This window comes from Xenopus tropicalis, chromosome 9, assembly GCF_000004195.4.
Source record: "Xenopus tropicalis strain Nigerian chromosome 9, UCB_Xtro_10.0, whole genome shotgun sequence".
In the NCBI taxonomy this organism is placed as follows: Eukaryota; Metazoa; Chordata; class Amphibia; order Anura; family Pipidae; genus Xenopus; species Xenopus tropicalis.
In genome coordinates, this window is record NC_030685.2 from 69,045,910 (window position 1) to 69,073,170 (window position 27,261).

The window sequence follows — 27,261 nt, forward strand, 5'->3', positions numbered from 1 at the left end:
ACCTAACAACATGTAGATGGTAGTAACTGACATTATGTACCAGAGTGCCCTTTTATGGCCAGTGTTTTCAGTTATAAGTGCATTAATCAGACATAAAGGGAAGGGAAATCATTTATTTAGGGGACTCAAAGTGCTTTACAGAAAGAAAGGCAGCCACTATAGGCACTAAGTATACTGGGAAACCAGGAGAAATGTCATGTCCAGGGTCACAAAGAGACTCCACAGAAAACTGAACCAGGATTTCTAGCAGGAGATCCCACATTGAAGGTTTATCACTTAACCTCTAGGCCAGTGGTTCTCAACCTTCCTAATGCCGCGACCCTTTAACACATTTCCTCATGTTGCGGTGACCCCCACAATTTTTGACCACGCCCACTTTGTGGCCACGCCCCAGTTGCCACACCCCATTTTTAAAATAGTACCCACGATGGCACAATAGACAGCACCCCCATGCAGTGCCCCCCATACACAGTGCCTCATTTGCCCCCATAAACAGTACCCCCCCATAGACCATGCCCTCAATTGCCCCACAGACAGTAGCCCCCATAGAAAGTACCCTCCATACACAATGCCCCCCATACACAGTAGCCCTCCTTAAACAGTGCCCCCCATACACAGTGCTCCCCCATACACAGTGCCCCCCCATACACAGTGCCCCCCCATACACAGCAGCCCTCCTTACAGTATCCCCCCATACAGTGCCCTCCATACACAGTACCCCCCCATACACAGAGCCCCCCAATTGCCCCCATAGAGAGTACCTGCAACCGACCGCTCCGGCACCGTCTGTTCTTGGGCTCCTGCTCCTTATTCGGCTCCTCGTACGGCGGCGACAGGACCTTTTATAAGGTTGCGCCCGTGCGTACGTGTGACGTCACACGTACGCACGGGCGCAACCTTATAAAAGGAACTGTCGCCGCCGTACAAGGAGCCGAATAAGAAGCAGGAGCCCAAGAACAGACGGTGCCGGAGCGGTCGGCTGCAGCCAGCGCGTCCCGCTGGCCTGGATTGTTTAATCCGGGACAGTGGGACGCGCTGTAAAAACCGGGACTGTCGCGACCCCTGAGAAAGGGTCATTCGACCCCCAGGTTGAGAACCGCTGCTCTAGGCCAAATCCTCCTATAATGAGGGAAAGGCTGATTTCTCTATACAATATACAGCTATGAGATCCTAAATGTTCTTTAGCAGACTTAAGGTAGGGTAGGAAGGGTTGAACTTGATGGACTCTTTTTTCAACCCTATGTAACTATGTAAGGTATGCAGTGCTAAAGTATATGAGCAGGACAAGGGGGTTAATTAGTATAGGCATAATGGAAGAGCTGCTAATGCTACATGGTGCAGAAGGATATTCATTTACAAAGAACACTGCAATTTAGACTTAGATATTAAGAAAATGTTTTGATTTTACCTTTCTCTTGATGTCAGTGAACTGAGAAAACATCAAGGACCAGTAGAAAGAGAGTTCCACAAGGTAGTAGTAATGCAAGTCAGGGGTAAGTTGCTGAAAAGAGAAAAACATTGACTATTAGCTAGTACTGCTTTGGTTTGCAAACAAAATGAACCCAAATTCACACAGTAGCTATAGGTTACAAAAACGTATACAGGTATGGGATCTGTTATCCAGAAACACGTTATCCAGAAAGCTCAGAATTACAGGACGTCAATCTCCCACAGACTCCATTATAAACAAATAATTCAAATTTTTGAAAATGATTTCCTTTTTCTCTGTAATAATAAAACAGTACCTGTACTTGATCCCAACTAAGATATAATTACCCCTTATTGGGGGCAGAACAGCCCTATTGGGTTTATTTAATGGTTAAATGATTCCCTTTTCTCTGTAATAATAAAACAGTATCTGTACTTGATCCAAACTAAGATATAATTACCCCTTATTGGGGGCAGAACAGCCCCATTGGGTTTATTTAATGGTTAAATGATTCCCTTTTCTCTGTAATAATAAAACAGTACCTGTACTTGATCCCAACTAAGATATAATTACCCCTTATTGGGGGCAGAACAGCCCTATTGGGTTTAATTAATATCTAAACGGTTTTTTATAGTTTCCAGTGCTCAAACGGGACATTATTGAGTTAGAGAGGGTCCAGAGAAGGGCAACTAAGCTGGTAAAGGGTATGGAAAGTCTCAGTTATGAAGAAAGACTGGCCAAGTTGGGTCTGTTTACACTGGAGAAGAGGCGCTTAAGAGGTGACATGATAACTATATATAAATATATAAGGGGATCATATAATAACCTTTTTAATGCTTTATTTACCAGTAGGTCCTTCCAACTGACACAAGGGCACCCACTCCGTTTAGAAGAAGGGAGGTTCCATTTAAATATTCGGAAAGGATTTTTTACAGTGAGAGCTGTGAAGCTGTGAATTCCCTCCCCGAATCAGTCGTGCTGGCTGATACATTATATAGCTTAAACAAGGGGCTGGATGGATTCTTAGCAAGTGAGGAAATACAGGGGTAGGGGAGATAGCTCTCAGTACAAGTGAGGGAATACAGGGTTATGGGAGATAGCTCTCAGTACAAGTGAGGGAATACAGGGGTAGGGGAGATAGCTCTCAGTACAAGTGAGGGAATACAGGGTTATGGGAGATAGCTCTCAGTACAAGTGAGGGAATACAGGGGTATGGGATATAGCTCTCAGTACAAGTGAGGAAATACAGGGGTAGGGGAGATAGCTCTCAGTACAAGTGAGGAAATACAGGGGTAGGGGAGATAGCTCTCAGTACAAGTGAGGAAATACAGGGGTAGGGGAGATAGCTCTCAGTACAAGTGAGGGAATACAGGGGTAGGGGAGATAGCTCTCAGTACAAGTGAGGGAATACAGGGGTAGGGGAGATAGCTCTCAGTACAAGTGAGGGAATACAGGGTTATGGGAGATAGCTCTCAGTACAAGTGAGGGAATACAGGGTTATGGGAGATAGCTCTTAGTACAAGTGAGGGAATACAGGGTTATGGGTGATAGCTCTTAGTACAAGTTGATCCATGGACTGGTCCGATTGCCATCTTGGAGTCAGGAAGGAATTTTTTCCCCTCTGCTTCAGATGGGTTTTTTTGCCTTCCTCTAGATCAGTGCTGGCCAACTGGCGGCCCGCGACCCCCCTCTGTGTGGCCCCCCACCTGTCTGGCTGCTTTGATGGCTTACTCTTGTGTAAGCTTTAAATGGTATCAGTACTGAGATTAACTGCCCCCCTGCATGGTTCTCACCTCGGATTCAGGCTGTAATCCCTCTGTATTGTTTAAAAATGTAATCCCCTGTGTTTTTCATACCTTTTAATACCTGCATTGTTCACCCCCTGCAGTGTTCACACCTCAGGCTCAGACTGTAATCACTCCCATTGTTCACTTCTTCACACCTCAGACATAGGTACTGTAGGCAGAGTATGGCACATACAGCCAGCATAGGGCAGGTAGAGTATGGCACACACAGGCAGCATAGGTCAGGGAGGGTATGGCACACACAGGAAGGGTAGGGCAGGCAGAGTATGGCACACACAGTCAGGGTAGGGCAGGCAGAGTATGGCACACACAGGCAGGGTAGGGCAGGCAGAGTATGGCACACAGAGGCAGCATAGGGAAGGCAGAGTATGGCACACACAGGCAGGGTAGGACAGGCAGAGTATGGCACACACAGACAGCATAGGACAGGCAGAGTGCTGCCTGTGTGTGCCATACTCTGCTTGCCCTATGCTGCTTGTGGGAGGTGAACCTGGCAGGGGTTTGTTGTTGGAGTTTGTTAGCAGTTGGAAATAGCCATTACATGGTCCCTAAGGTGTGTAATTATGTACTGGGGGTTGCTCTGCTATCCACAGGGGAGGAGGCATATGGAATTTAAGGGTATATCTTAATATGACATAATTCTTTCACATATGAATGATGGTTGATATCTCCACAGTAAGGACCAAGCATTTGGGATTTTGCTGTGCTACCACCATTGTGATAAAATAGGTGTGGTTTGAAGTGGGTGTGGTTTCAAAAAGGGGAGTGGTCAAAACTGGCTTCCATTAGCGGCCCTCCACCATGTATGCTAGAGAAATTCCGGCCCTCGGCACCGTAGAAGTTGGACAGCACTGCTCTAGATTAACTAGAAGTTAGGCAGGTTATATATAGGCATTATGGTTGAATGTGATGGACGTATGGCTTTTTTCAACCTAACTTACTATGTTACTAAGTTATGGTTTGAAGATTAAAATTATGGAAAGACCCCTTACCCATAAAACCCCAGTTCTCGAGCATTCTGGATAATGGGTCTCATACTTGTATGCACCAAGTAGCCCACTACTAAATATAAGGACAATAAGGAGTCTAACATTTTTTTTAAACAATACAACTGTTGAATGAACTACTACACATTAAAAATAGAACATATAACTTATATAACTTGTACCCCATTAGCCCCATTAAATACATGTATATTACGTCCTTGACTGTGACTGCTAAGGTTATTAGTTTGGTGACTATATACTGTATATCCATGTCAATGAAGGTCAAATTGGCCCAAGGCAATGGCACTGAATAATGACCAATTGCACATCCCTTTACCAAGTGGGCAGAAGAAAATATAGGTGAAATACTTCCTACAACTGAGGAATATCCAACATTCCATTGCTTTCGCTTTCACCACAGGCCTAGCAAGTAGCGCAGGCAGGGCCATCTTGAAAACAGGAAAAGCAAACCAGAATACCAAAGTTATTGTCAAGGTCACTTGTAAATGAAATGCTGCCTTGTTGCGGCACTGAATGAAACGCACACACAGTTGTGATGATTTATGAACGTTCATTATTTGTTTTGCTAAGCGATTCAAGAAGAAGCAAGATTTGATTTCCTTCAGACGCGACTCATATTTATATGAGCATACAGATGCCACAGCGTTTTTGTGGAACGTTGACTTTGAAGGCTTTTAGCGGGTGCTTTACTGCCTATGAAAATCGAATTTGTTATCCCTCCCTGTGGCCCGGGGCCTCATCTCATTAGATTTGGCAGTAAATTCTGCCTCTGAAGCAAAGCTGCATTGAAGGAAACTCAAAGGATAATTAATGAATATACATTTATTCTTGGATTAATGCACCGGTACAATGAGCTTCCAAAAAAAAACCCTATCAAGTATTATTTATAGCAAACTGTAATTTTTATTCAACCTATTGCGTCATGGCTGAAAATACCACGTCCCTGTGGACATAATCAATTGCGAGTTTCCGAAACCGAAATGAATGGCATATACAGTATTATACCCTCAAGTCTATATTACTATACCGGCGTAGGATCTATTATATCTATTATAAGGTATTTTTCTGGAATTTGGATCACCATACCCTAAGGCTACTAAACAACACTTAAACATTAAATAAACCCAATAGGATTGATTTACCATCTATATGGATTCATGCAGCTCAATTACAATCATGTACAAGAAGTTTTATTATTAGAGAGAAAAAGGAATCAATATGACCCTCGCTTGTTACATTTTCAAAGAGTTTACTCAACAGTATTGGGCCTTCAAAATAACCAAAAAATAACCTAAAAGACACAAGTGGTTCAGGCTTTAATGGTATAATTAAGTCAATACTTAAAGGAGAAGGAAAGCCACATTAGTGCCACCTAGAACGCTATATTTTTTCTGCAGAAAGTTTTATTATACCTGAGTAAAGAGCCCTAGAAGCTTTCTGTTTGTTTAAGATAGCAGCTGCCATTTTAGCTTGGTCTGAGTAACTTGCTGCAGCTCTGCCTGCTGGTAGCTCAGATTACACAGAATTGGAAGGAGGGAGCAAATTCTTATGGGGGGGGAGGAGGAAAAGGGAGGGGAGAGGGAGAAAGGAGCAAACTGAGCAGACTCCTGCAGTGCCCTGGATTTGGTTGAGAGTAGGAAGTCTGACACAGAAGAACATGTGTACACAAATGAAGACACAAAATCCTTTGTTTCTTTTGATAGAGGACTCAGTGCAGCTTTTCTGTGAGTGTTTATGGCTTTATTTATGGACCTTTCTGATAAAGCTTACTTAGTTTTTACTTTTCCTTCTCCTTTAAAGGAAAACTATACCTCCAAACAATGTAGGTCTCTTGAAAATATATTGCCTGAACAAATATATTGCCTAACAAGGTCATATGTACCCTGTTAAATCTAAATAAACTATTTTCATAAACATATACTTTTTTTATTAGTACAGGTATTGGACCCCTTATCCGGAAACCCGTTATCCAGAAAGCTCCGAATTACCAAAAGCCCGTCTCCCATAGACTCCATTTTAATCAAATAAGTCAGAATTTTAAAACTGATTTCCTTTTTCTATGTAGAAATAAAACAGTACCTTGTAATTGATTCCAACTAAGATATCATTAATCCTTATTAGATGCAAAACAATCCTATTGGGTTTAATTAATGTTTTATTGATTTTTTAGTAGACTTAAGGTATTGAGATCCAAATTACGGAAAGACCCCTTATCCGGAATACCCTTGGTCCCGAGCATTCTGGATAATGGGTCCTATACCTGTATGTGCTACTGTATGTGTATCTGTTGGTTAAGTATTCATTCTGGGTACAGTTATGGGATCAGATTTCCGAATTACAGGAAGGCCATCTCCCATGACTCCATTTTAATCAAATACATTTTTAAAAATGATTTCCTTTAGAAATGAAAACTGTACTCCAGCCTATGGAAGGTTTGCACTGCCCACAGCCCAGCATGACTAAAACAACTACGGAAGAGCCTTTAACCATGCCGGAGTAAGTATCGCTGGGTTGGAGGCAGCTTTGGGGGTACTTTTGGCCCAAAATATTTTGCATGTCACAACTCATTACTAATACTTACACGTTCCTATGGATTTTCATAAGAATGTGTTGGTATCACTTTAAGGTATGGGGATACAAATTATAGAAAGAGCCCTCATTTGTAAAACCCCAAGTCCCATGTTTTCTGAATAACAGGTCCCATATCTGTACAAGGAAAGTTCCTAAGTGATATTCTGCTATTCTGAGAGCCTTAGTAACAAATATATATACCTATTAATCCTACCAGTAATATTGTTGCAGCACCATCAAGAGAAATATTAGTAATCCTTAGCAATGGAGCATATCCCTTTCTTTGGCTTGGGCAAAGCCCCTGCACAGTGAGTTCCTTTCATTGGCAGAACATGCGCATAACAACCAGCAAAGTGTCCCCTTAGACCGGTGATCCCCAACCAGTGGCTCGGGGGCAACATGTTGCTCATCAACCCCTTGGATGTTGCTCTCAGTGCCCCCAAACCAGGTAGTTATTTTTGAATTCCTGACTTGGGGGCAAGTTTTGGAGTAAAAACAAGATTTACTACCAAATAAAGCCTCCTATAAGCCAATCACAGCCCTTATTTGGCACCTCCGTGAACTTTTATGATACTTGTGTTGCTTCCCAACTCTTTTTACATTTGAGTGTGGATCACGAGTAAAAAAGGTTGGGAATGCCTGCCTTAGACAAAGCAGTTGATGCACAAGCAATATATACCGATGAAAATGATGATGGATCAAAAATGGCCAATAGGGGCAACTGGCCGCTATTTAATTGCAGAGTACGGTTACAAGGGATTATGATGAACATATGATGATGTTTTCAGCCCCCATATGTAATAAAAGGCATTTCTCATTTGAAATGTTTAATTACAATGCTGTTTATATAAAAATGAAGGATGGTGAACAAGTTTCCTTGTGTTGGTACCCCGGTTCATCTTTGAAACACCTCCAGAAAATGCTACCTCTCTGCGCCAACAATTCTCCTACTGATGGGAGCCAGAAGAAACCGTGGCAAAACAAGAGCTATTACTGCAGGTATTGTGTAATGTGAAGTAGCAATGAGACAGCGGGGATCCTGTAACAAGAAGCAGCCTCGGCAGAGAGCAACACGAGCCGAATATCATTCCAATGTTTGGCATGAGACCCTGATCCCCAGGGGGTTTGTGTTTGCTTTATTCTTTCTAAAAAAATATATTCTTTGTGATGTGTGTTCGTGTTTTCCTCAAGTGCCGAACATGCTGTGGGATTTGCGCTGCGTTTCAAGAAACATATCGTATTCACATTTAAATCTCGATGCTGAAACTAAATGAAAACATTTCCAATGCCTGGTGTGATCCCAGCGCACTTACACAGCCTTGTGTTCTACTCAGTTAAATACAGATGGAGAAGTCTGCAGAGAAATGTGCAACGTGGAGATGGAGTAACCTACGAATCATGGGTGGCACTGGAGATACACATGACCACACAGCCAATCATATCTCTTTTGAAGGGTCTTCTACTATAGTCCCTTTACTGCAGTCCTGTTGCAGTCATCAACAACATAATGAGACCACCTGGTACTCGACACAAGGTCCTACCACCGCCACTCCCCGCTCCTACTTTTCTGCACTACTTTCTGTTAAAATGAAAGATTTTCCATGTTGGAAAGAGTGGCAGAGTAGCGGGAAGTGGTGGTGGCGGCTGGTTTGCGGGTAGGTGGCAAGGCCCAAGACGGTCGGGGCCCACCATGATTTTTCTCAGTATCTTGGTGGGCCAGACCAACCATAAGAACATAAAACATACACTGCAAATCTGGTCTGTTATACAGTGTGCACACCTTATACTATCTTCTTAATTTTTCAGTGCGTTAACTACTTTTTTAGACTATAACTCAAAAATGCACCATAAAAATGACCCCTACCACACTCCTGCTGGCTATTCTTACCTGATATTTGCCAGTCATCATGCTCAGGTGCATTTTCAGCAATGGGGAAGGTGAATTTGGACATTTTGGCTCAGCACTGGAAAGAATCCTGATATTACTACAAAAATCTAAAGAAATCAGCATTCCGTGGAGAATCCCTCTGTATAATGAGCTGCACCTGTCTGAAAGCACAAACGCTCCAGCTGCAGAAAGGGATGGGGTTTGTTTATGCAGAGGGCTTCTTGTTGGACGGATGATTTGTTTAGACTTGGGAAGCAAAAATTAGAATGTGATTTTACTTTTTTCCTGTTTTTTTTTAAATATTTTAGTTAGGGATGCACCGAATCCACTTTTTTGGGTTCTGCCGAACCCCCGAACCCACCCTGATGGATTCTGCTGAATCCTGAACCAAATCCGAATCCTAATTAGCATATGCTAATTAGGATCGTGAAGGGTTAAAAGTTGCTCCCCCCCAAATGTTAACCCTTTCCGAATGCTAATTAGCATATGCTAATTTATGTTAATTTGGATTTGGTTCGCCCGAAACCGAATCCATCAAAAAAAGGCTGGATTTGGCCCGAATCCCGAACCGAATCCGGGATTTGGTGCATCCCTAATTTTAGTGCAAGAAATAGTAAAAACATACATTTACTAATTCAAAGAAAAGCACAAGCCCTATTAATTCCACTAATTTTGAAAAAAGGGTATACTGCCCCTTTAAATGGATAGCATACCTTCACAAAACTTTTAATCTTCTAATAGTACACAACAAATAAGGTTTTTTTTTGTCTTCTATCTTTTTTATTGTGTATTTTTTTTATTTTTTATAAAATAATCTAACTTACTTTTCCCCTTCCTGACATTTCCCAGAGTCAGATCTGCAAGGCTGCCCACAGTGGCTACATTGTTAACTGTTTAAGTGATTATGGCATTGATTAGTGATAACATTTCTCAGCATCTTCAGAGAAATACCAGCAACAAAGGTATCCAGTTCTAACAGTTGCTCCATGAGGGACTTTAGGTTCAATGAGAATTCTCAGAATGGGCTGATGCTGCTACTGAGAAATGGAGCAGTTTATCAAATTAGAACAGAACAGAGTCAGTGACCTGACTTATTGGCCTTCTAATGGGAAACAGATCAAAACTCGGTTTAACTGTAGGGATGCACCAAATCCAGGATTCTGTCCAGGATTTGGCCAAGATTCGCCCTTTTCCATCATGATTTGGATTTGGCCGAATCCAAGTGCGTGGCCAATTCCTTAAAGGAGAAGTAAAGCTAAAAACTAAGTAAGCTTTATCAGAAAGGTCTATGTAAATACAGCCATAAGCACTTACAGTAATGCTGCACTGGGTCCTCTATCAAAAGAAACAAAGGATTTCTTGTCTCTTTTTTTGTACACAGGATGTTCCAGTGTCTGACTTCCTCTCTCAGAAACTTCCTTAATTCCAGTGGCCAGAGTATGCTTCTCTCCTTTCTCCCCTCTCCTGCTCCCCCCTCCCATAAGAATGCGAAGAACTCCCTCCTCCCTCCCTTAGGAATGTGTGATCTCAGCTATAACAGCTAGAGCAGGAAGCTATTTAAAATGGCAGCTGCTATCTTAAGCAAAGGGAGAAAGCTTCTAGGGCTCTTTACTCAGGTATGGCAATGCTTTCTGCAGAATAAATATATTGTTCTAGGTGACAATAATGACTTTCCTTCTCCTTTAAAATCATGTGACTTTTTGTGACAAACACAGAAGCCAAACATTTTTGACCCCTCTGTTACCTTATTTGCATATGCAAACTAGTATTCGGATTCAGAATTTGGCCAAATCCTCCGTGAAGGATTCGAGGTTTCGACCCAATCCCAAAAGAGCGGGTTCGGTACATCACTTATAACTGGTTACCAGAAACCAACTAAAAGAAAAGTCAGTATTTGTAAAACACCAAGTTGTAAACTGTGTCTTTAAGCCAAATTAAACACAGTGGGGGTCATTTATCAACATTGGGCAAATTTGCCCTTGGGTAGTAACCAATGGCAACCAATAAAATTGTTGCATTCATTGTTCTACATGCAGCAGGCTGAAAAAAGCCAACTGCTGATTCGTTGCTATGGGTTACTGCCCATGGGCAAATTTGCCCAGTGTTGATAAATGAGCCCCAGTGTCCCTAAATATACTGAATATGATATATAGATTATAAAGAGAAAGTATTACCTGATAAGGATAGTTGTACCAGCACTGTCTTGTATTCCAAAGCCACGAAGTCTGGAAAGAAGAGAAAGTGAATAGAGTTATGATGTAGAGAACTAAGAGTAACTGCCATTTATACTTTCTGTCCATGTACAGGCAGCCAGCGCCAGGTTCACATGAGTTTACCTATATATGAAAGTAAAATAACTGGATCATTAGATTGAATTTAACAGTTTACTGAACTGAAGTTTTACTATTGGCCTATCCTGCTTAATGATTCTTCTACCTCAAAAGTGTTTAATTAATTTCCACTATTTGCATTCAGCAGAGGGAAGAATCTAGGTGATCATTTTACACACAGTGACCTATCTACACCTACACTGAAAGCAATACAGAGATTTTAAGTTAAAGCATTAATCGGCACTTATACTTGTTTATTTGTCAGAACTATAATAAAAGGGGCCACTGTCTCACACCCAACATCGGGTTCCCAGATTAAACTATCAAGGTAATTTCCGTGTAGGTCTACAAACGTAATTTATCTACTGAAGTGTCCCTGTGGCCTTTTGTATTAACAGCAAAACTAACAGAATGGTCCGACAAAGCGTTAATGAGCACAGAAATGCTATACGTAATGTAAAAACAAAACAGAGTAACGTTAGCCGACATTGCCGGAATGCAACCATTCCATTTCTCAGCTACGGTGGATGGGACTCGAGATGGTTCCACTACATAGTTACATAGGGTTGAAAAATGACCAAAGTCCATCAAGTTCAACCCTTCCAAGTAAACCCAGCACACACAACCTTTACTTACCAATCTATACACTCACATACATAAACCATATATACAAACATTAATACTAACTGTAGATATTAGTATCACAATAGCCTTGGATACTATGCTTGTTCAAGAACTCTGATCGTTTTTATGGGAAAAAAGAATCCCCCCCTATCTGCCTATAATCCACTCTAATGTATTTGTACAGAGTAATCATGTCCCCTCGCAAGGGCCTCTTTTCCAGAGAAAACAAACCCCAAACTACCATTCAGTAAATAGCTTGCATTTATGTTATTTCTACCAAAGTGCATAACTTTGCACTTGTCTACACTGAACCTCATTTTCCAGTTTGCTGCCCAGTTTTCCAGTTTTGTCAAATCGCTCTGCAAGGCGGCAGCATCCTGCATGGAACTTATAGTTTTGCACAATTTAGTGTCACCAGCAAAAATAGAAACAGTACTCTCTATGCCCTCCTCCAGGTCATTAATAAACAAATTAAAAAGCAAAGGACCAAGGACTGACCCCTGCGGTACTCCAGTAACAACACTGGTCCAATTAGAAAATGTTCCATTTACCACCACTCTTTGTATTCTATCCTTCAGCCAGTTCTCTATCCCATTACAAATATTATGTTCTAGGCCAATATTCCTCAATTTGATCATTAACCTTCTGTGAGGTACAGTATCTACTGTATCTAGCTCCCCCCCGTCTAGTTTAAACACTCCTCCAGCCTCTTAACCATTCTCTCCCCTAGCACGGCGGACCCCCTTCCATTGAGGTGCAATCCGTCACGGCTGTATAGATAATACCCCAAAGAAAAGTCAGCCCAGTGCTCTAGGAACCCTTCCTTCTGACACCAAGACTTTAGCCACATATTTAGCTCCCTAAGCTCCCACTGTCTCCCTAAACTTGCACGTGGCACCGGCAAAATTTTTGAAAAATTACATTGGAGTACCTTTGCTTAATGTTAGAGCCTAGATCCCTGAACTCACTCTTTAAGGTCCTCCACCTACCGTTCATTTTGTCATTAGTACCAAAATGAACCAAGACAGCCGGGTTATGCCCAGCCCCTCCCATTAATCTGTCAACCCGATCAACCACATGCCGAACCCTGGCACCAGGAAGACAGCAAACTAGGCTAGGGAATCTAGAACAAAAACTTTTGCAAAGGGAAACCTTTTCACTATGGAGACTGAATACTTTATCTTTTAAAGGTCTAAATGAAGCTATTAATTATATTGGGTTGAAAAACCCAACATAATGTTCTTCCACTTCAGCTTATTCTTCCGCTTTTTCTTATTATTATATTTAGCGCCCCCCATTTTCTAAAAGCTACTCCTCCGACATTTGTTGGATAACCCAGTGGGAGTGGGAGGGGCCAACAACAGCCATTCAAATTTCACCTATTAACTTTAATAGGGACATTGAAACTGCTTCCAATCTTACAGCTTTGAGGCTACACTCCCCAAACTTGAATCACATAGTCAAGGCGTCAGCCTGAATGGAAATATGAAGAGTGTTGGATGTCCAGTGGGTGGAGCTGTGAACAGCCAATCAGATTTTACCTATTGACTTTCAATGGGGAGATTCAACCTGCTGCCATTCTCACAGTATTAACACCAGGGTCACTAGCGGACTGCATTTTTAGGTTTTAAAAAGTGGGTGGAGCCAACAACAGCCAATCAGATTTATTTAATTGATTTCAATGGGGAAATTTTAACTGCTGCCATTCTCACACATTTAATGCCAGTGTCCCCAAACTTTACACAGCTGGTCACTGGGGGCTAAGGTTAAAGGTTAGGAAAAGTGGATGGAGCCGCAAACAGCCAATCCATTTCCACCCATTAAATTGAATTGGTTTATATTTAAACTGATGCCATTATTTAAGTATTAATTCTAATCTGCAATCTCAGTCTAAGGGTATTTGCAGTTCAAAGTTAGAAATAGTGAGCCACCAACAGCCAATCATATTTCACCTATTTACTTCCAATGGTGAAGTGTAAAATGCTGTCAGTCCCGCAAATGTTACGCCTGAGTCCCCAAACTTTGCAAAATTGGTCACTGGGGGACATCAGTTCAAAAATAGGAAAAGTGGGCTGGGCCACTAACAGCCAATCAGATTTCACCCATTGAATTTTATTGGCTTAAACATAAAATGCTGTAATTCTCACACTATTTATGCCGGGTGCCCACTGTCATAGTCACTGGGTGACTTCGACTCAAGGTCAAAAAATCAGGCACACCCACCAAACACCAATCACAGTTCACCTTTTAACTTTTATTGGTTTAAATTTAAACTGCTACCATTCTTTAACAATTGATCCCAGGGTCCTTAAACTTTGCAGTTAGTCACTGGGTAACTTCCGTTTCAGGTTAGAAAAAGTGGGTGGAGCCACCAACCGCCAAACAGAGAATACAGATGAAAGTAAAACTTTCCTTCTCTACAGATAGTCAGTAAGTATAATGTATTTCTATACTAACCTATGTTACTGACACCTCAAGTATTGAATGTTATTGGAATATGGATTCTTTATACTTATTAGTGGAAAATACATATAGTTTTACACATATGGACTTTATGAACTTTCCCTGTTCATTCACACTGGATTATAAACTGGGACTACACCACCGACTGAACTAAGGATCTGGACTGTGTGTATATTATATTAATTTAATTTGGCAGGAATACTCCTGTTTGCTAATGTTCCACTAGGTGTCACTATATGGGATAGTATTTAAGAGATCGAGATCTCTGTGGTGGATCTCGCATGTGTGGATCTCTCATATGTGGATCTCACATCATTGTTGCTTCATCTTTACTTAGATATGTCATTCTCTGCCTCCTTTTTAAGGCCACCGCCAGCCGGTAAATCTTTTTGAAAAAGGTGCTGCTATTTTCCAACATTGCCCTTTCAACCCCTTTGAGGTTAATGCTTGGCTGGGACCCTTTAACCTTTCTATTAGCTGTTTTAGCACATCTAGGGTAACAAGCAAGACCAGTGGGTTGGCTTAGGGTAAATGTCTGATATAAAATCAAAGCCAAAAAAAAATGTGTTGTCTCACATAAAGAGGGAAAGGCCAAAGCGAAACCCATCCTATCGCTCCCTTTCCTTTTAATATTGAAATTGTGGACCAGTCAAGTCCCTTACTGGGCCCTTTTCTTGACTCCCAGCAGCCACTAGGTTTGCTCTCTGTACATAAGAACACATGAGCCACTTGCACCTTATAAAGTGTTTAACTCTTCTACTTTTGTTCTGTATCATTATAACTGTGAGTTTGCTGATCACTATATAAAGTATAACTTCTTTATAGTTTATAGCATGGTTCTAAGTTTCCATTGCATATATATATATATATATATATATATATATATATATACACACACACACACAAATGCAAGTTATTAATAAATGGCAGTACTAGCACTGAACAAGTCTGTCCTTTATCCCTATGTCTGATTCCAGTGCCATATAATGAACAAAGAACATAGATTATTTTGCATTTTGCTGTAGCTGTCAGCACTGGAGAGTTGGGGAAAGGTTACATTATGCTATATTGATTTAAGAACACAACCCTAAAGTTGCTGGACTACAGCTCCCAGCTTATCCTAACCATGACAATATGTTTAAGTATTCTGGGATTTGTAGCCCGGCAACAACCGAGTAAAGTTTAATTAGGGCAGTAGAGTAGGGTTTAATGTCCCCTTAATGATGACTGAGAGAACCATTTACATCAGGTACGAGTTTAGCAGAGAAAAGTCAAATGTTACGATGCAAACAAGGATTTGAAACTGAAAACATTTCCTATGCTTTAATCAAATGACATTAATCCTCAGAAAAACAAAAACATAGCAGAATCCACAGTCTTTGGGATTTTGTTCTTACTCCACAAGGCCACATGGAGCAGATTCTAAGCCTGGGGATAAATGCAGGCCAAAAATCTACAAAACAGCAGTAGGGCCAGCAAAAAAAAAAAAAATTCTGACGACTTTTAAAACTCAAAATTCTGGCTATGAAAAGTTGAAATTCTGACTTTCACATTTATAATTCTGACTTAAAAAATTGGAATTTTGACTTTTAAACTCATAATTATGACTTTTTAAAATCAGAATTATGAGTTTAAAAGTCAGAATTTTGATTTTGCCCAAGATCAAAGTCTTCATTGTGATGTCATCAACAAAGGCTCCTAATCTGGGTCACTGCTGCAAGTTCCCATTGTGATGTCATCAACAAAGGCTCCTAATCTGGGTCACTGCTGCAAGTTCCCATTGTGATGTCATCAACAGTTTTCACTCTGGATATACCCCTTCCAGCCTGAACTCTGTCATTACAGCTACGAGACCGAAAGAGACAGGTCACTGTCTTTTTGTTCTCTGGCTCTTGACAAAATTATTTTTGCGTCAAACCTGATTTTACTATAACCATGACACTGACAATCTTGCAACGACTGTACCGATGGTTTCCAGTTTTTCTGGTTGCAGTCATGTTTGTCGGTTCCTATTATATTTTTGTTGTGGAACTGTGCTTTTATACTGTCACTTCCATAGCGGAAAGAGTGACATTCCTGGTCATTTATTATATTCTTTTTACAATGTTCTTATGGAGCTATATTGTGACCGCTTCCACACGCCCTGCTACACCACCAAAGCGTTTTCACTTTTCCAAGCGTATAAAGGAGCTATTCGCATTAGGAAATAGAACAGAAGAATTAGGGTACCTGCTACGGCAGGCAATTAAAAAACATCCCATCCACACTATGACACATGAAGGAAATATGCGGTTTTGTGAACAATGCCAGCTGATCAAACCAGACCGGTGTCACCACTGCCGCGTCTGCAATACATGTGTGCTGAAATATGACCATCACTGCGCATGGTTAAATAACTGCGTGGGATTTTCAAACTATAAGGACTTCCTCCTGGTTTTATTTTACGGTTGTCTATATTTCGCATTTGGTGCTGCAACATCGCTTTACTACATGATAATGTTTTGGACCGGAGCAATTCCAGATAGTCCTACAAAAATTCCTATCTTAATCATGTTTTGTTTATTTACATTTATCTTTCTGCTCCTTTTCCTACTCAATGTATTTCATTGCCGCATAGCTGGAAAAAATAGGTCCACCCTTGAGCATTGCCATTTTTCCTTTGCTATGAATGGACTGAGCAGAGACAGCTACTCTCTTGGCTTCTGGCAGAACCTGAAACAGGTCCTTGGAGATAAGAAGAAGTGGTGGTTACTCCCTGTTTTTATAAGATTGGGAGATGGGTGCTCTTTTCCTATTCAATACCAAGCCACAGTCTCAATATACCCAAACCACCCTGATTTTCTGCCATTAACCTTCAGCGAGAGAAATAGTTGCTGCAATTTCAACAGCCTCCTTTTTAAGACAATAAAATTACTTATTGCTTGGATCCGCTATTTTCAAAAAAGGCTTAGAAGAAGAGAGCCACCGCGGACCCCAGAATATTTTGCTTGAGATACACAGCAGACCTATTTCTATTATGCTTAGGGTTGCCCTGCTGGCTAAGAAAGCCAGGCGGGGGCAGGAGCGACGTCATGGGGGGGAGGTGGGGTTGTGACATCACAGGGCAGGGAGGAGGCGGGGCCCCCTGCCTGGTTTTCCTAATTAGGGAAACCGGGCAGGAGGTTTTGACCTGGGCAGCCCTTCCGAAAACCGGGCTATCTGGGTCAAAACCAGACAGGTGGCAACCCTAGTTATGCTGTAGAATCCAAGTGATGGAGCTATTTTAAAGCAGAATGCAAGTCAAAATTTAAAAAGCATACTGCCCAATAGTCCTCCTATTGTTTAGTAAAAACCCCACACTTTTGGCTCACCTAATCAAATATTTACTCAGTCACACTTACTCACATTTTCTAGAGCAGGCAGCCATCACTAAAAAGGTATGCTCCCTTCCTTTCCCTCCTTACTTCATACTGCACATGTGTTTCATTCCCTCCCCCCCTCCCCTCTAGCAGATCCGCTTCTGATTGGCTGGTGGGCATGTGTAGCTGAGAACAGCAGACAGGATCAAGTTACACACATGCTCAGAGAATAGGAAGGCTGCTGCTGGCACCTACAGGAAGGGGAGAGAGATTTCAGTGATGTCACTGTAGGCTTCACACTGCTGTAGGCTGCCAGCACCATATCTCAGAGAAGCAAGCAGGGATCTGGGAATTTAGATTTTGTCCTTTAAGCTTCTTTTCATTTCCTTACTGCAAAATGTGAACAATAAAGTTACTTTTATACAATGACATTTAGCATTCAGTACTTTGTTATTGGGGAAGGAAGGGTAGGGTGGCAACAGGGTGGGTTTGTGAGAAAACTGAGAAGGCGTGTGTTGTAATACCTATATCTAAGCCCAGGATTATCCAGTGGTTTAGATGTTTTCCAGCTCCCATAATATGTTTGTAGTAAACCTGTACTTTTTTATACCATCAATTCCATGTCTAAAATGTGACGTGTGAAGTCATATATGGAGCTACCCTGAGACCATTTTCACACAACCTGCAATACCAACCAAGTGGTTTTACTTTTCTGAGCCTTTTTAGTATTTATTTTTCTATTAAGGTCCTCTCCTATTCGTTTACCAGTTCTCATTCAAACCACTCCCTGGTTGCTATTTTAAACCCTAGCAACCAGATAACACTGGAGAGTTGCTGAACAAAATGGTAAAAAAAAAGGTTGAATTGCCCCTTTGATTGTTACTTAGATGGAAAAAACAAGTCCAGCACTGCCACCCTCCTTTTGATTTAAATTGACTGAACAGCGACACCTTCTATCTTAGCCTTACAGATTGAAGATGGGATCAGGGTCAGAGCAGGGTGGACAGGACCCACTGGGACTGCTGCCCAAGGGGCCTCCAACAACCCCCAGGAGCCCCTGCTGTCAATATGCTTAAAAAGAAAATGGCTTTAAAGCTGTATACACCTGCAAACTCAAGAGCTACCTTTATTCCACAATAGAATTTCTTTCTGCATGGGTACAACTTTGGGGAATAGACTCACAATTCACTAGAGCACAGAAGTCAACGTTGTCTCTGCATCTAGTGCTTCCCCCAAGGAAACCAAGTTAGCAAACCTGTTCTGAAAATATCAGTGGGAAATGTCTGTTGTTTGAAACTTTGACTAATGTAATATACTGTATGATCAATGCATATTTTTCAGTGTATCATTTCACCTGACCTGTTGACTGAGAGGTTTATTGTTTCAGTAGCGTTTCCGTTATTTTTTCCCAAGTAGTGAAAATGATCCAGAATAAAGGGCTGAACAGATGGTGCCATTGTGTATCATGTTAGTACAGAACGCCGGGATCATTTCAAAAATCATGAAGAGCAGCAGTGTTTTATAATTATAAATGTGATTTTTGGCACTTGGTTCCAGTCCCTAATAAAATGGTATCACTCCATGGGGCAATAAGCTGTAGATATTTCAGGTGGTCTAGCTAATACCTCCTACTATTATCTAAGGGGCAGATTTATCAAAATGTGACTAGAGTTTAATACATAAAAACTCACCCACGTTCTATTCACGCTTATAGGATTTTTAGAACTGTGAGTATTAAGCTCTAACTTATATTTTGCCTCTAAGTCTCCACTAGTTTTGTCGTTACTGAACAATCAGAGCCTGGGTAACGCTGAAATAGAATGAATATTATCCCCAGTGGATATACTAGCTGTGTATAGAAAACTAGATCCTAGTCTGGCACACATTAATAGAAAAAAGGTCTGCATTTAGTCAAAAGACACATTAAGTTTAACAGATTGAAAAAAGAATGCATAAGCTGCACCCCAGTGAAAAAAGAGTGTACTTATATGGGGAGGTGGCTCCTCTCTTGTTTATTTTTGGCTTTCCCAAAGTGTGGAAGACAGGATCTAGTTTTCTCTTAAAGGAACAGTAACACCAAAAAATGAAAGTAATTGAAATATAATGTACCGTGGCCCTGCACTGGTAAAACTGGGCTGTTTGCTTCAGGAACACTACTATAGTATAAATAAGCTGCTGTGTAGCCATGGGGGCAGCCATTCAAGCTGGAAAAAAGGAGAAAAGGCACAGGTTACATAGCAGATAACAGATAAGACACCATTGTATTCTACTGGGTTTATCTGTTAGCTGCTATATAACCTGTGCCTTTTCTTCTTTTGAATGGCTGCCCCCATGGCTACACACCAGGGTTTATATAAACTCTAGTAATGTTTCTGAAGCAAACACAAAACTTTTACCAGTGCAGGGCAGCAGTACCTTATAGTTTAATTTCTTTGAAATATATACATTTTTTGGTGTTACTGTTCCTTTAAAGGGGTTGTTCACCTTGAAATCAACTTTAATATGATTCAGACATCATAGCTAGGAGAAGCGAGTGATGAAGAACAGAAGAGGAGCGGAGCAATGCAGGACATTTAAACTAGTCAGTCAGGGTTTCCCATGCTGGCCGGTGCCCTAGGCACCCAGGTTGGCCATTGCAGAGGTGGGATAGCTGCGCAATGACAAGCGTTGGGGGCAAGGGAGCGAGTACTAGGGGTATCTACCTTCCTGGTGCCCCCCATGCTTGTGCCCTACTGCCTACCCCTAGTCCTGCCATTAGTAACAGCACAGTGCACGCTGAAAACAAAGATCGCTGGGACATAAAATATGTTGGTCATTAGGATGCAGCCACTGTTACTCCAATTGATCCATAAGCTTTTATATGTTATGTGTGTAATTCTGCCATTCAGGCGCATGATCAACTTCCACAGCAAGATAAGCCTGTGTGTGGCCATATTGCAGAGCTTTACCCTGTCTTATACATATTTTAAATTCATATTTATTAGCCTTCATTCTTAGTAAAGGATTTACTCACACAGCATCAAGCTGATTTATAACAAGGGGGCGTCTCTTTTAGTTTCCAGCTGTTCTTTCATTTCCATCTTTCAGTTTCCTGCTGGGCCATGAATTTCCAGGTAACCATACTATTTTATTTCCATTTACAGCTGCAATGTAATAACCTGAGCACAGCCATAAGGAATGTAACAGCAAATGATTCCCTGACTAAAGTAATATCCATAGTGTATAACGATTCCATTACATCATCCAGGACTATCGGCAAAGATATCATCGTACCCAATTAGGTATGATATAGTCTCTAGTTAAAGGAAAAGTAACACTAAAAATTTTTTAGTAAAAAATCTATTCTACCCTGCCCCAATAATTGCCCTATCCTGCACACCATGTATTATTTTGAATGCTTTATTAGAAAATACCTGCTAAAACTTGGCTTCCGGTTATTTGAAATAGGGCGATACGGCGATGCAGAAGAAGCAGAATCCACTATGTGATGATCGATTGATCGATCCTGGCCTGCCTTCTTCCTATACAAAAGGAAGGCTAGGAGGAGAAGTCAATCTTTGCATAGTGGATTCTGCTTCTTTTGCATCGAAAAACCCCAGGTCCCGAGCATATTGGATAACAGATCCAAAATCTGAGTATACAGATAAGACTATATAAATATGTGTATACAGGTATGGGACCCATTGAGACCTGGGGTTTTATGGATAAGGGGTCTTTCTGTAATTCAGATCTCCTACCTTAAGTTTGGTAAAAAATTATTTAAACAGTAATTAAACCCAATAGGATTGTTTTGGCTCCAATAAGGATTAATTATATCTTAGTTGGGATCAAGTACAGGTACTGTTTTATTATTACAGAGAAAACGGAATCATTTAACCATTAAATAAACCTAATAGGATTGTTTTGGCTCCAATAAGGATTAATTATATCTTAGTTGGGATCAAGTACAGGTACTGTTTTATTATTACAGAGAAAAGGGAATCATTTAACCATTAAATAAACCCAATAGGGCTGTTCTGCCCCCAATAAGGAGTAATTATATCTTAGTTGGGATCCAGTACAAGGTATTTTTTTTTATTATTACAGAGAAAAAGGAAACCCTTTTAAAAATTTGAATTATTTGATTAAAATGGAGTCTATGGGAGATGGCCTTTCCATAATTCGGAGCTTTCTGGATAATGAGTTTCCAGATTAGGGGTCCGATACCTGTATATCTACACTGGGGCTTGTTTGGAGGGTTTGAACTTGATGGACTTTGATGGTATTTGATTAACTATGTAACTATGTAAGATTTTCAAAAGGAGATGACAAACTCACCTTGAACACCATGATCCACCATTTCAGTTTTATAGGCATAGGGATGCAGTTTTTAAAATTATAGATGGGATCTGTGAATTTATGAGAAAAGGGAAGACCCTAAATCTAAAAACATGTAAGTTTCTAGTTACCTTCAAAGGTGTCTAAAGGGATTATATATATATTGGCCTGTTATAACTGATCCTTTTTATGTTTACTCGCAATCATGAAAGATTCATTGTTTGAAATGGCCGAATGATTAAAGAACTTATAGATTACGTAACAGGTTTATTAAGATTAGTATTTGTTTTGCATTAACATTAAAACCTCTAAAATTACACAAATCTGAATTTTGATAAATCTGCACCTAAATCTCTAGTATATATTTCATAATGACACAAACCCTATCTCAAAACTATGATATTGTCATTTTATAAACACTCCAGGAAATATTCTAAAATCTTTTCTTGGAGAGTAAATGGCTGCACTATTCTTTTACCATTCGTTTTTCATTAAATTTTAATATATTCTGTATCAGGCAAATAAATGCAAATCTGTCCCAACTGTAAACTTCAAAACAGCCACCTTAATGAATAAGAGAACAAAGATAAAGCACCAGACCAAGGAATTTATGAGTTGTATTAAGAGACAAATTGGATAAATTACTAAAACTGCTGAGCTTTAGCCTGTGTTCTTTATACGCTGGATTTTCCTGCCACTTTCTCTCTCTCTGGTATTTTCATTTTGTTCTGTTCTCTTGATTTGGTCACCCAACTCGTAGGATAAATAGGTCCTGGTCTGTTTACTGGATCACCTCTGCACACCCGGAGACATACATGGTCTTATGTGATAATTGGAGAGGACCCATGCATTGTCATATAAGCTGCCTTGTTGATCAGAGGTGGCCGAGTCAGCAGACAGACCCCCATATGCAATAAAAGGCACTAAGTTTGCCCAAGTGCAGCTACCCCAGAAAGCTAGTCACTTTTAAACAGGTGAAAAGTGAATTCTACCTGCTGATTGGTTGCTATTGGTTACTGCTCCTGGGCAAACTTAGATAAACCCCAAAATGTATGTGCAGCTCTATAGCTTGTTTCACTCTGCTTTTTCCTAACCTTACTTCTAAGTATTAAAACCTATTATTAGTAGACCTTTGGTTTAACCCTTTTGTTTAGATTTTGCCAGTTTCTCTACAGAGAAAGACTTTTCTTTTATATGATGATCAGCAATAAGGGGTTATGTTGGGGTTGTTTTCTCTGGAAAAGAGGTGCTTGTGAGGGGACATGATTGCTATGTACAAATACATTAGAGGGGATTATATAAAGTTAAGTGATGTTCTTTTTCCAATAAAAAGGATCAGCGCACCAGAGGCCCCCCATTTGATTAGCAGTGCAGGGCAGTGAGGTGCGCTGATCCTTTTTATGGGAAAAAAGAACACCCCCTACCTGCCTATAATCCCCTCTAATGTACTTGTACAGAGTAATCATGTCCCCTCACAAGCACTTTCCCAGCTCATTAAAATCCATCTTAAAGGACATGTAAACCCCACACACAAAAATGTAATCAGTGAACAGCCCCTTTGAAATCTTTTAATACCTGCCTCTCTGGTTGTCTAGAGTTTAACAGTAAGGCTGCAACATCTCCTTAATCACTTAGATTTCCTTCTCCTCCTGTAACCCACTCGCCCCCCCCTTCGGGAATTTGCTTTGGCTGTTGGCTTGTGGGCATGCTCAGTTGTTCTAAGCTCAGATTACTAAACACGCCTTCCAGTCTAGCAGCCAGTGAAGAGATGGCATTGTTGGTTCCCATAGAAACTCAGTTCCAGCTGTCTGCTTCAATTTTTTTCTCCTAACCTCCTCTCCTGAGCTCAGCTCAAACAAATCAGAACTTTTATCAGAGACAGTTGTGCCTGTGTGAGCCTGTATTATTGATGAAATGTATGCTGAATAAGGGTCTGTGTGTGTCTATGCTGTTTGCAGATTTAAATGTACCTGAAAAATGGCCACCGGGTGAAAGCTGCTATTTGCTTTAGGAAAATGTGATGGTGCTGGCAAACAGAGGGGATATATGCAGTACAAATGATGCCATTTGGGTAGGAGAGACGTGCCCAACTGATATGCATTGTAGGCAAATGTAGGCTTTACATGTCCTTTAGGGACTGGAGCCCAAAACTGCCCCCCATACTCAAGGTGAGGCCTTACCAGGGACCTATAAAGAGGCAAAATTATCTTTTCAATGCCCTTTGTCAATGCCCTTTTTACCCAGCGCTTTATTTGCTTTAGTAGCCACAGAATGACACTGCCTGGAATTAGACAACTTATTATCTACAAAACCCCCTAGATCCTTCTCAACTGAAGTGATACTGATGCTAAAAAACAACTCTTCAAAATATTAAAGGAACAGTTCAGTGTAAAAATGAAACTGGGTTAAAATGGATAGACTGCGCAAAATAAAAAATGTTTTCAATATAGTTAGTTAGGCAAAAATGTCATATATAAAGGCTGGAGTGAGCAGATATATATATAATATTACAAATATTTTTTAATTTGCACATTCTATTCATTTTACCCAGGTTCATTTTTACACTGAACTGTTCCTTTAATGTAATTACAAAAGTTCCCTATAGGTCATGTTGATGGTTTCTCACTGATAGGGCTGATTTTGTAAGTACCGTATTTTTCGGACCATAAGACGCACTTTTTTTAAAGTATATCTGTAGGCTATATGCTGGTACAGATGGGGGCAATATGTTGGGTGCTGCTGGTACAGGTGGGGGGCAATATGTTGGGTGCTGCTGGTACAGGTTCGCTTTTAATGCACATAAAATATTTTAGGACAGTATTTGTTTCAGAATCTTTTTTTCTTCATTTCCCTTCTCTAAAAACTGGTGCGTCTTATGGTCCGAAAAATACGGTAATTGTTACTTGAAGACCCTAAACCTGACTGTTTTGCCAACCTGACTGTCCCTTCTCAACCTGTCAGTTACAGCTTCTAATGCTAACGGCCTCCTGCTGGACAAATATGGCCGCCCCCTCATAGAGGAACATGGGGGATCAGATAGGGAATGTAAAAGCATCTGGTAAATACTTTTAAGGCAAAATTACATATGGTATGCAAAGACAATGTTATAATAGATCCAAACATGTCAATATCTCTTTTAGGATACCCCCAATACGCTACCATTTTGCATTGATACTATTTCTACCAAAATGCATAACTTTGCACTTTTCAACACTGAACCTCATTTTCCAGTTTGCTGCCCAGTTTTCTAATGTTGTCAAATCACTCTGCCTCCTGCACGGAACTTACAGTTTTGCACTATTTAGTATGTTTGCACAACTGAGTAGCCTGTTGCACAGACTGTGAGTGACACATTAGAAGAGCTGAGTAGCAGTAGACCATTTTCCCACTCTCCTGGCATACCATAAGCAAGAGGGGGTTACATGGTAACAAAGGCAAAACTTGCCCCACTTCATACCTACCCCAGTTCATAACAACCAATTAAATTTTGGCTTTCATTGCTGAAACCACACTGGACTTGTAAAAACAAACTGATTATTGGCTGCTACTGCTTACTGTAAGCAGTGCCATATTATTAATCAGGTAGAATTTGTACAAAACAAATACATATTTATATATATATATAGCACAATCAAAATTAGATGCCGCACTCACAGGACTTAGTAGAAATAAAGAAAAATTTATTTGATGGAAACACGTCAAACTAACGTTTCGGCCGTATCCACAGCCTTTTTTCAAAGAGAAAGGCTGTGGATACGGCCGAAACGTTAGTTTGACGTGTTTCCATCAAATAAATTTTTCTTTATTTCTACTAAGTCCTGTGAGTGCGGCATCTAATTTCGATTGTGCTACATTTCTTCATACTGCACGACCTGTTGTCGTCCTGATGACGATCCTATTTGGATCAAAACGCGTAGACATTATGCTTCAATAAATTGTTTTTTTATTTCTATGCCGTGCGTGCTTCCTATGGGATGGTATATATATATAAGTGCCCTACGATATAAAATGTGTCTGCTGTTGAACTACATAGCACTTCCATTTTTTGTTTGAGCAGATTGTGCCGAGCATGTTAAGCATATGCAAATGTAAAAACAAGATTTATGACTTGATCAGTTGCACACAGTACATCATCCACCGGCCCTTAAAGTAATGCGACGCTGTCTTAGCATGAACAATCTTTCCCCTGGGATATGGTTGAGTCGAGCACAAAAGATTGACAGCAAAAGTGGTTTGTTAGCAGAGCGCCCACTGTATTTTTGTATTCTTTCCCATTTTTTCCCTTGTCAGAAAAAATAAAATATATAACTATATTCTACTCCGTCTTTATCATATAATAAAATAAGATGCACTGTGTCAGAATCTGATATTTTGACATTATGTATCCCTTAATTAAATGGTAATAATACACATTTTACCAGCAGCCAATTATATTCGTATCTTGGATTACCTGCCAGAAAAATATTCTAAATTTGACTCCTGCCAGGAGCTGCTGTGATGTATCGGAGCCTATATTCTGTATTCATAGACATTTTGGCAGTGATTACTAAGGCAACTGCAAACAACTTGGAAGTATAAACTTTTTCACATTTCACTCATGCAGTTCTCTAGAAATATAGCAGCCGGCTGTCTTCATTGTGAATTGCGCATCTTCTAATACTGTTGTTAGCATCATGTTTGTCTAGTTTAGTTATGCCCTAACCAGTAGCTCACAAACAACATGTTTCTTGGTGCCCCCTCTGATGTTGCTTCTCGTGGCCTCAAAGCAAGTGCTCAATGTAGAATATCTGACTTGGTTTAGGGAAATGCTTTAAAGGGGAACTCCAGCTTCCAAACCAAATAGAACCCTATGCAACACTAATATACCTATCACTGTAATCTGTTCCTTCAAATAATATGAATAAATACCATTTTTATATGAAATCCAGCTGCAAAACAGTTCTTCTTTCTGCATCATTTGAAATCCTGGCAGGGGAGGAGGGACTAAAACATTGATGTTACAGATTGCAACAACTTCTCCACAGCTTACAGACAGCATGTAGGAACTACATAACCCACAATGCATTGCACTGTGATGTTCCTTTCCTTATTAACATCATGTGTGCAGGGAATTGTGGGATTGGGAAGATGCAGGCTGAAGGCAGGCTGAGGGCAGTCGACTACTGTTGCATTTTATTTGAGTCTCAAAGCATTCAGCCAGATCAGCAGGGGAACAGGGGGCGGGGCTTAGGTAACTGGCCACACCACATTATTACACAAAAGATCATAAAAAGGCTGCATATTTTTTAACTGCTGTATATTGCAAAATTGCTTGAAATTATCTTTACTTTTCAAAAACCTTAAGTTGTGTTTGGGTTGAATTCCTCTTTAGGTTTACTGCCAATCAGAGACTCCAGCAAGATGGCAGTCCACATGGGGCCAAAAAATATCATTTTAAATAGAATTTTCCTACTTTTGCTCAATTAAACACCATGCTCATAAAGGAACAA

General features: G+C 40.5%; 1 protein-coding gene and 1 pseudogene across 2 annotated transcripts in view; one reads left to right on the plus strand and one right to left on the minus strand.

Annotated features, from left to right (window-relative positions):
* The window catches only part of cers6 (ceramide synthase 6), a 99,462-nt gene that overhangs the window by 20,349 nt on the left and 51,852 nt on the right, over positions 1–27,261 (minus strand). For both annotated transcript variants that reach the window (XM_002936753.5, XM_004917706.4), the window contains exons 5-6: positions 10,875–10,925; positions 1,409–1,501 (exon numbers count right to left, since the gene is read on the minus strand). In XM_002936753.5, coding sequence (XP_002936799.3) covers positions 1,409–1,501; positions 10,875–10,925 — 144 coding nt within the window. The remainder of the gene's footprint in view (positions 1–1,408; positions 1,502–10,874; positions 10,926–27,261) is intronic.
* On the plus strand, positions 16,059–17,163 carry LOC116407537 (annotated as a pseudogene).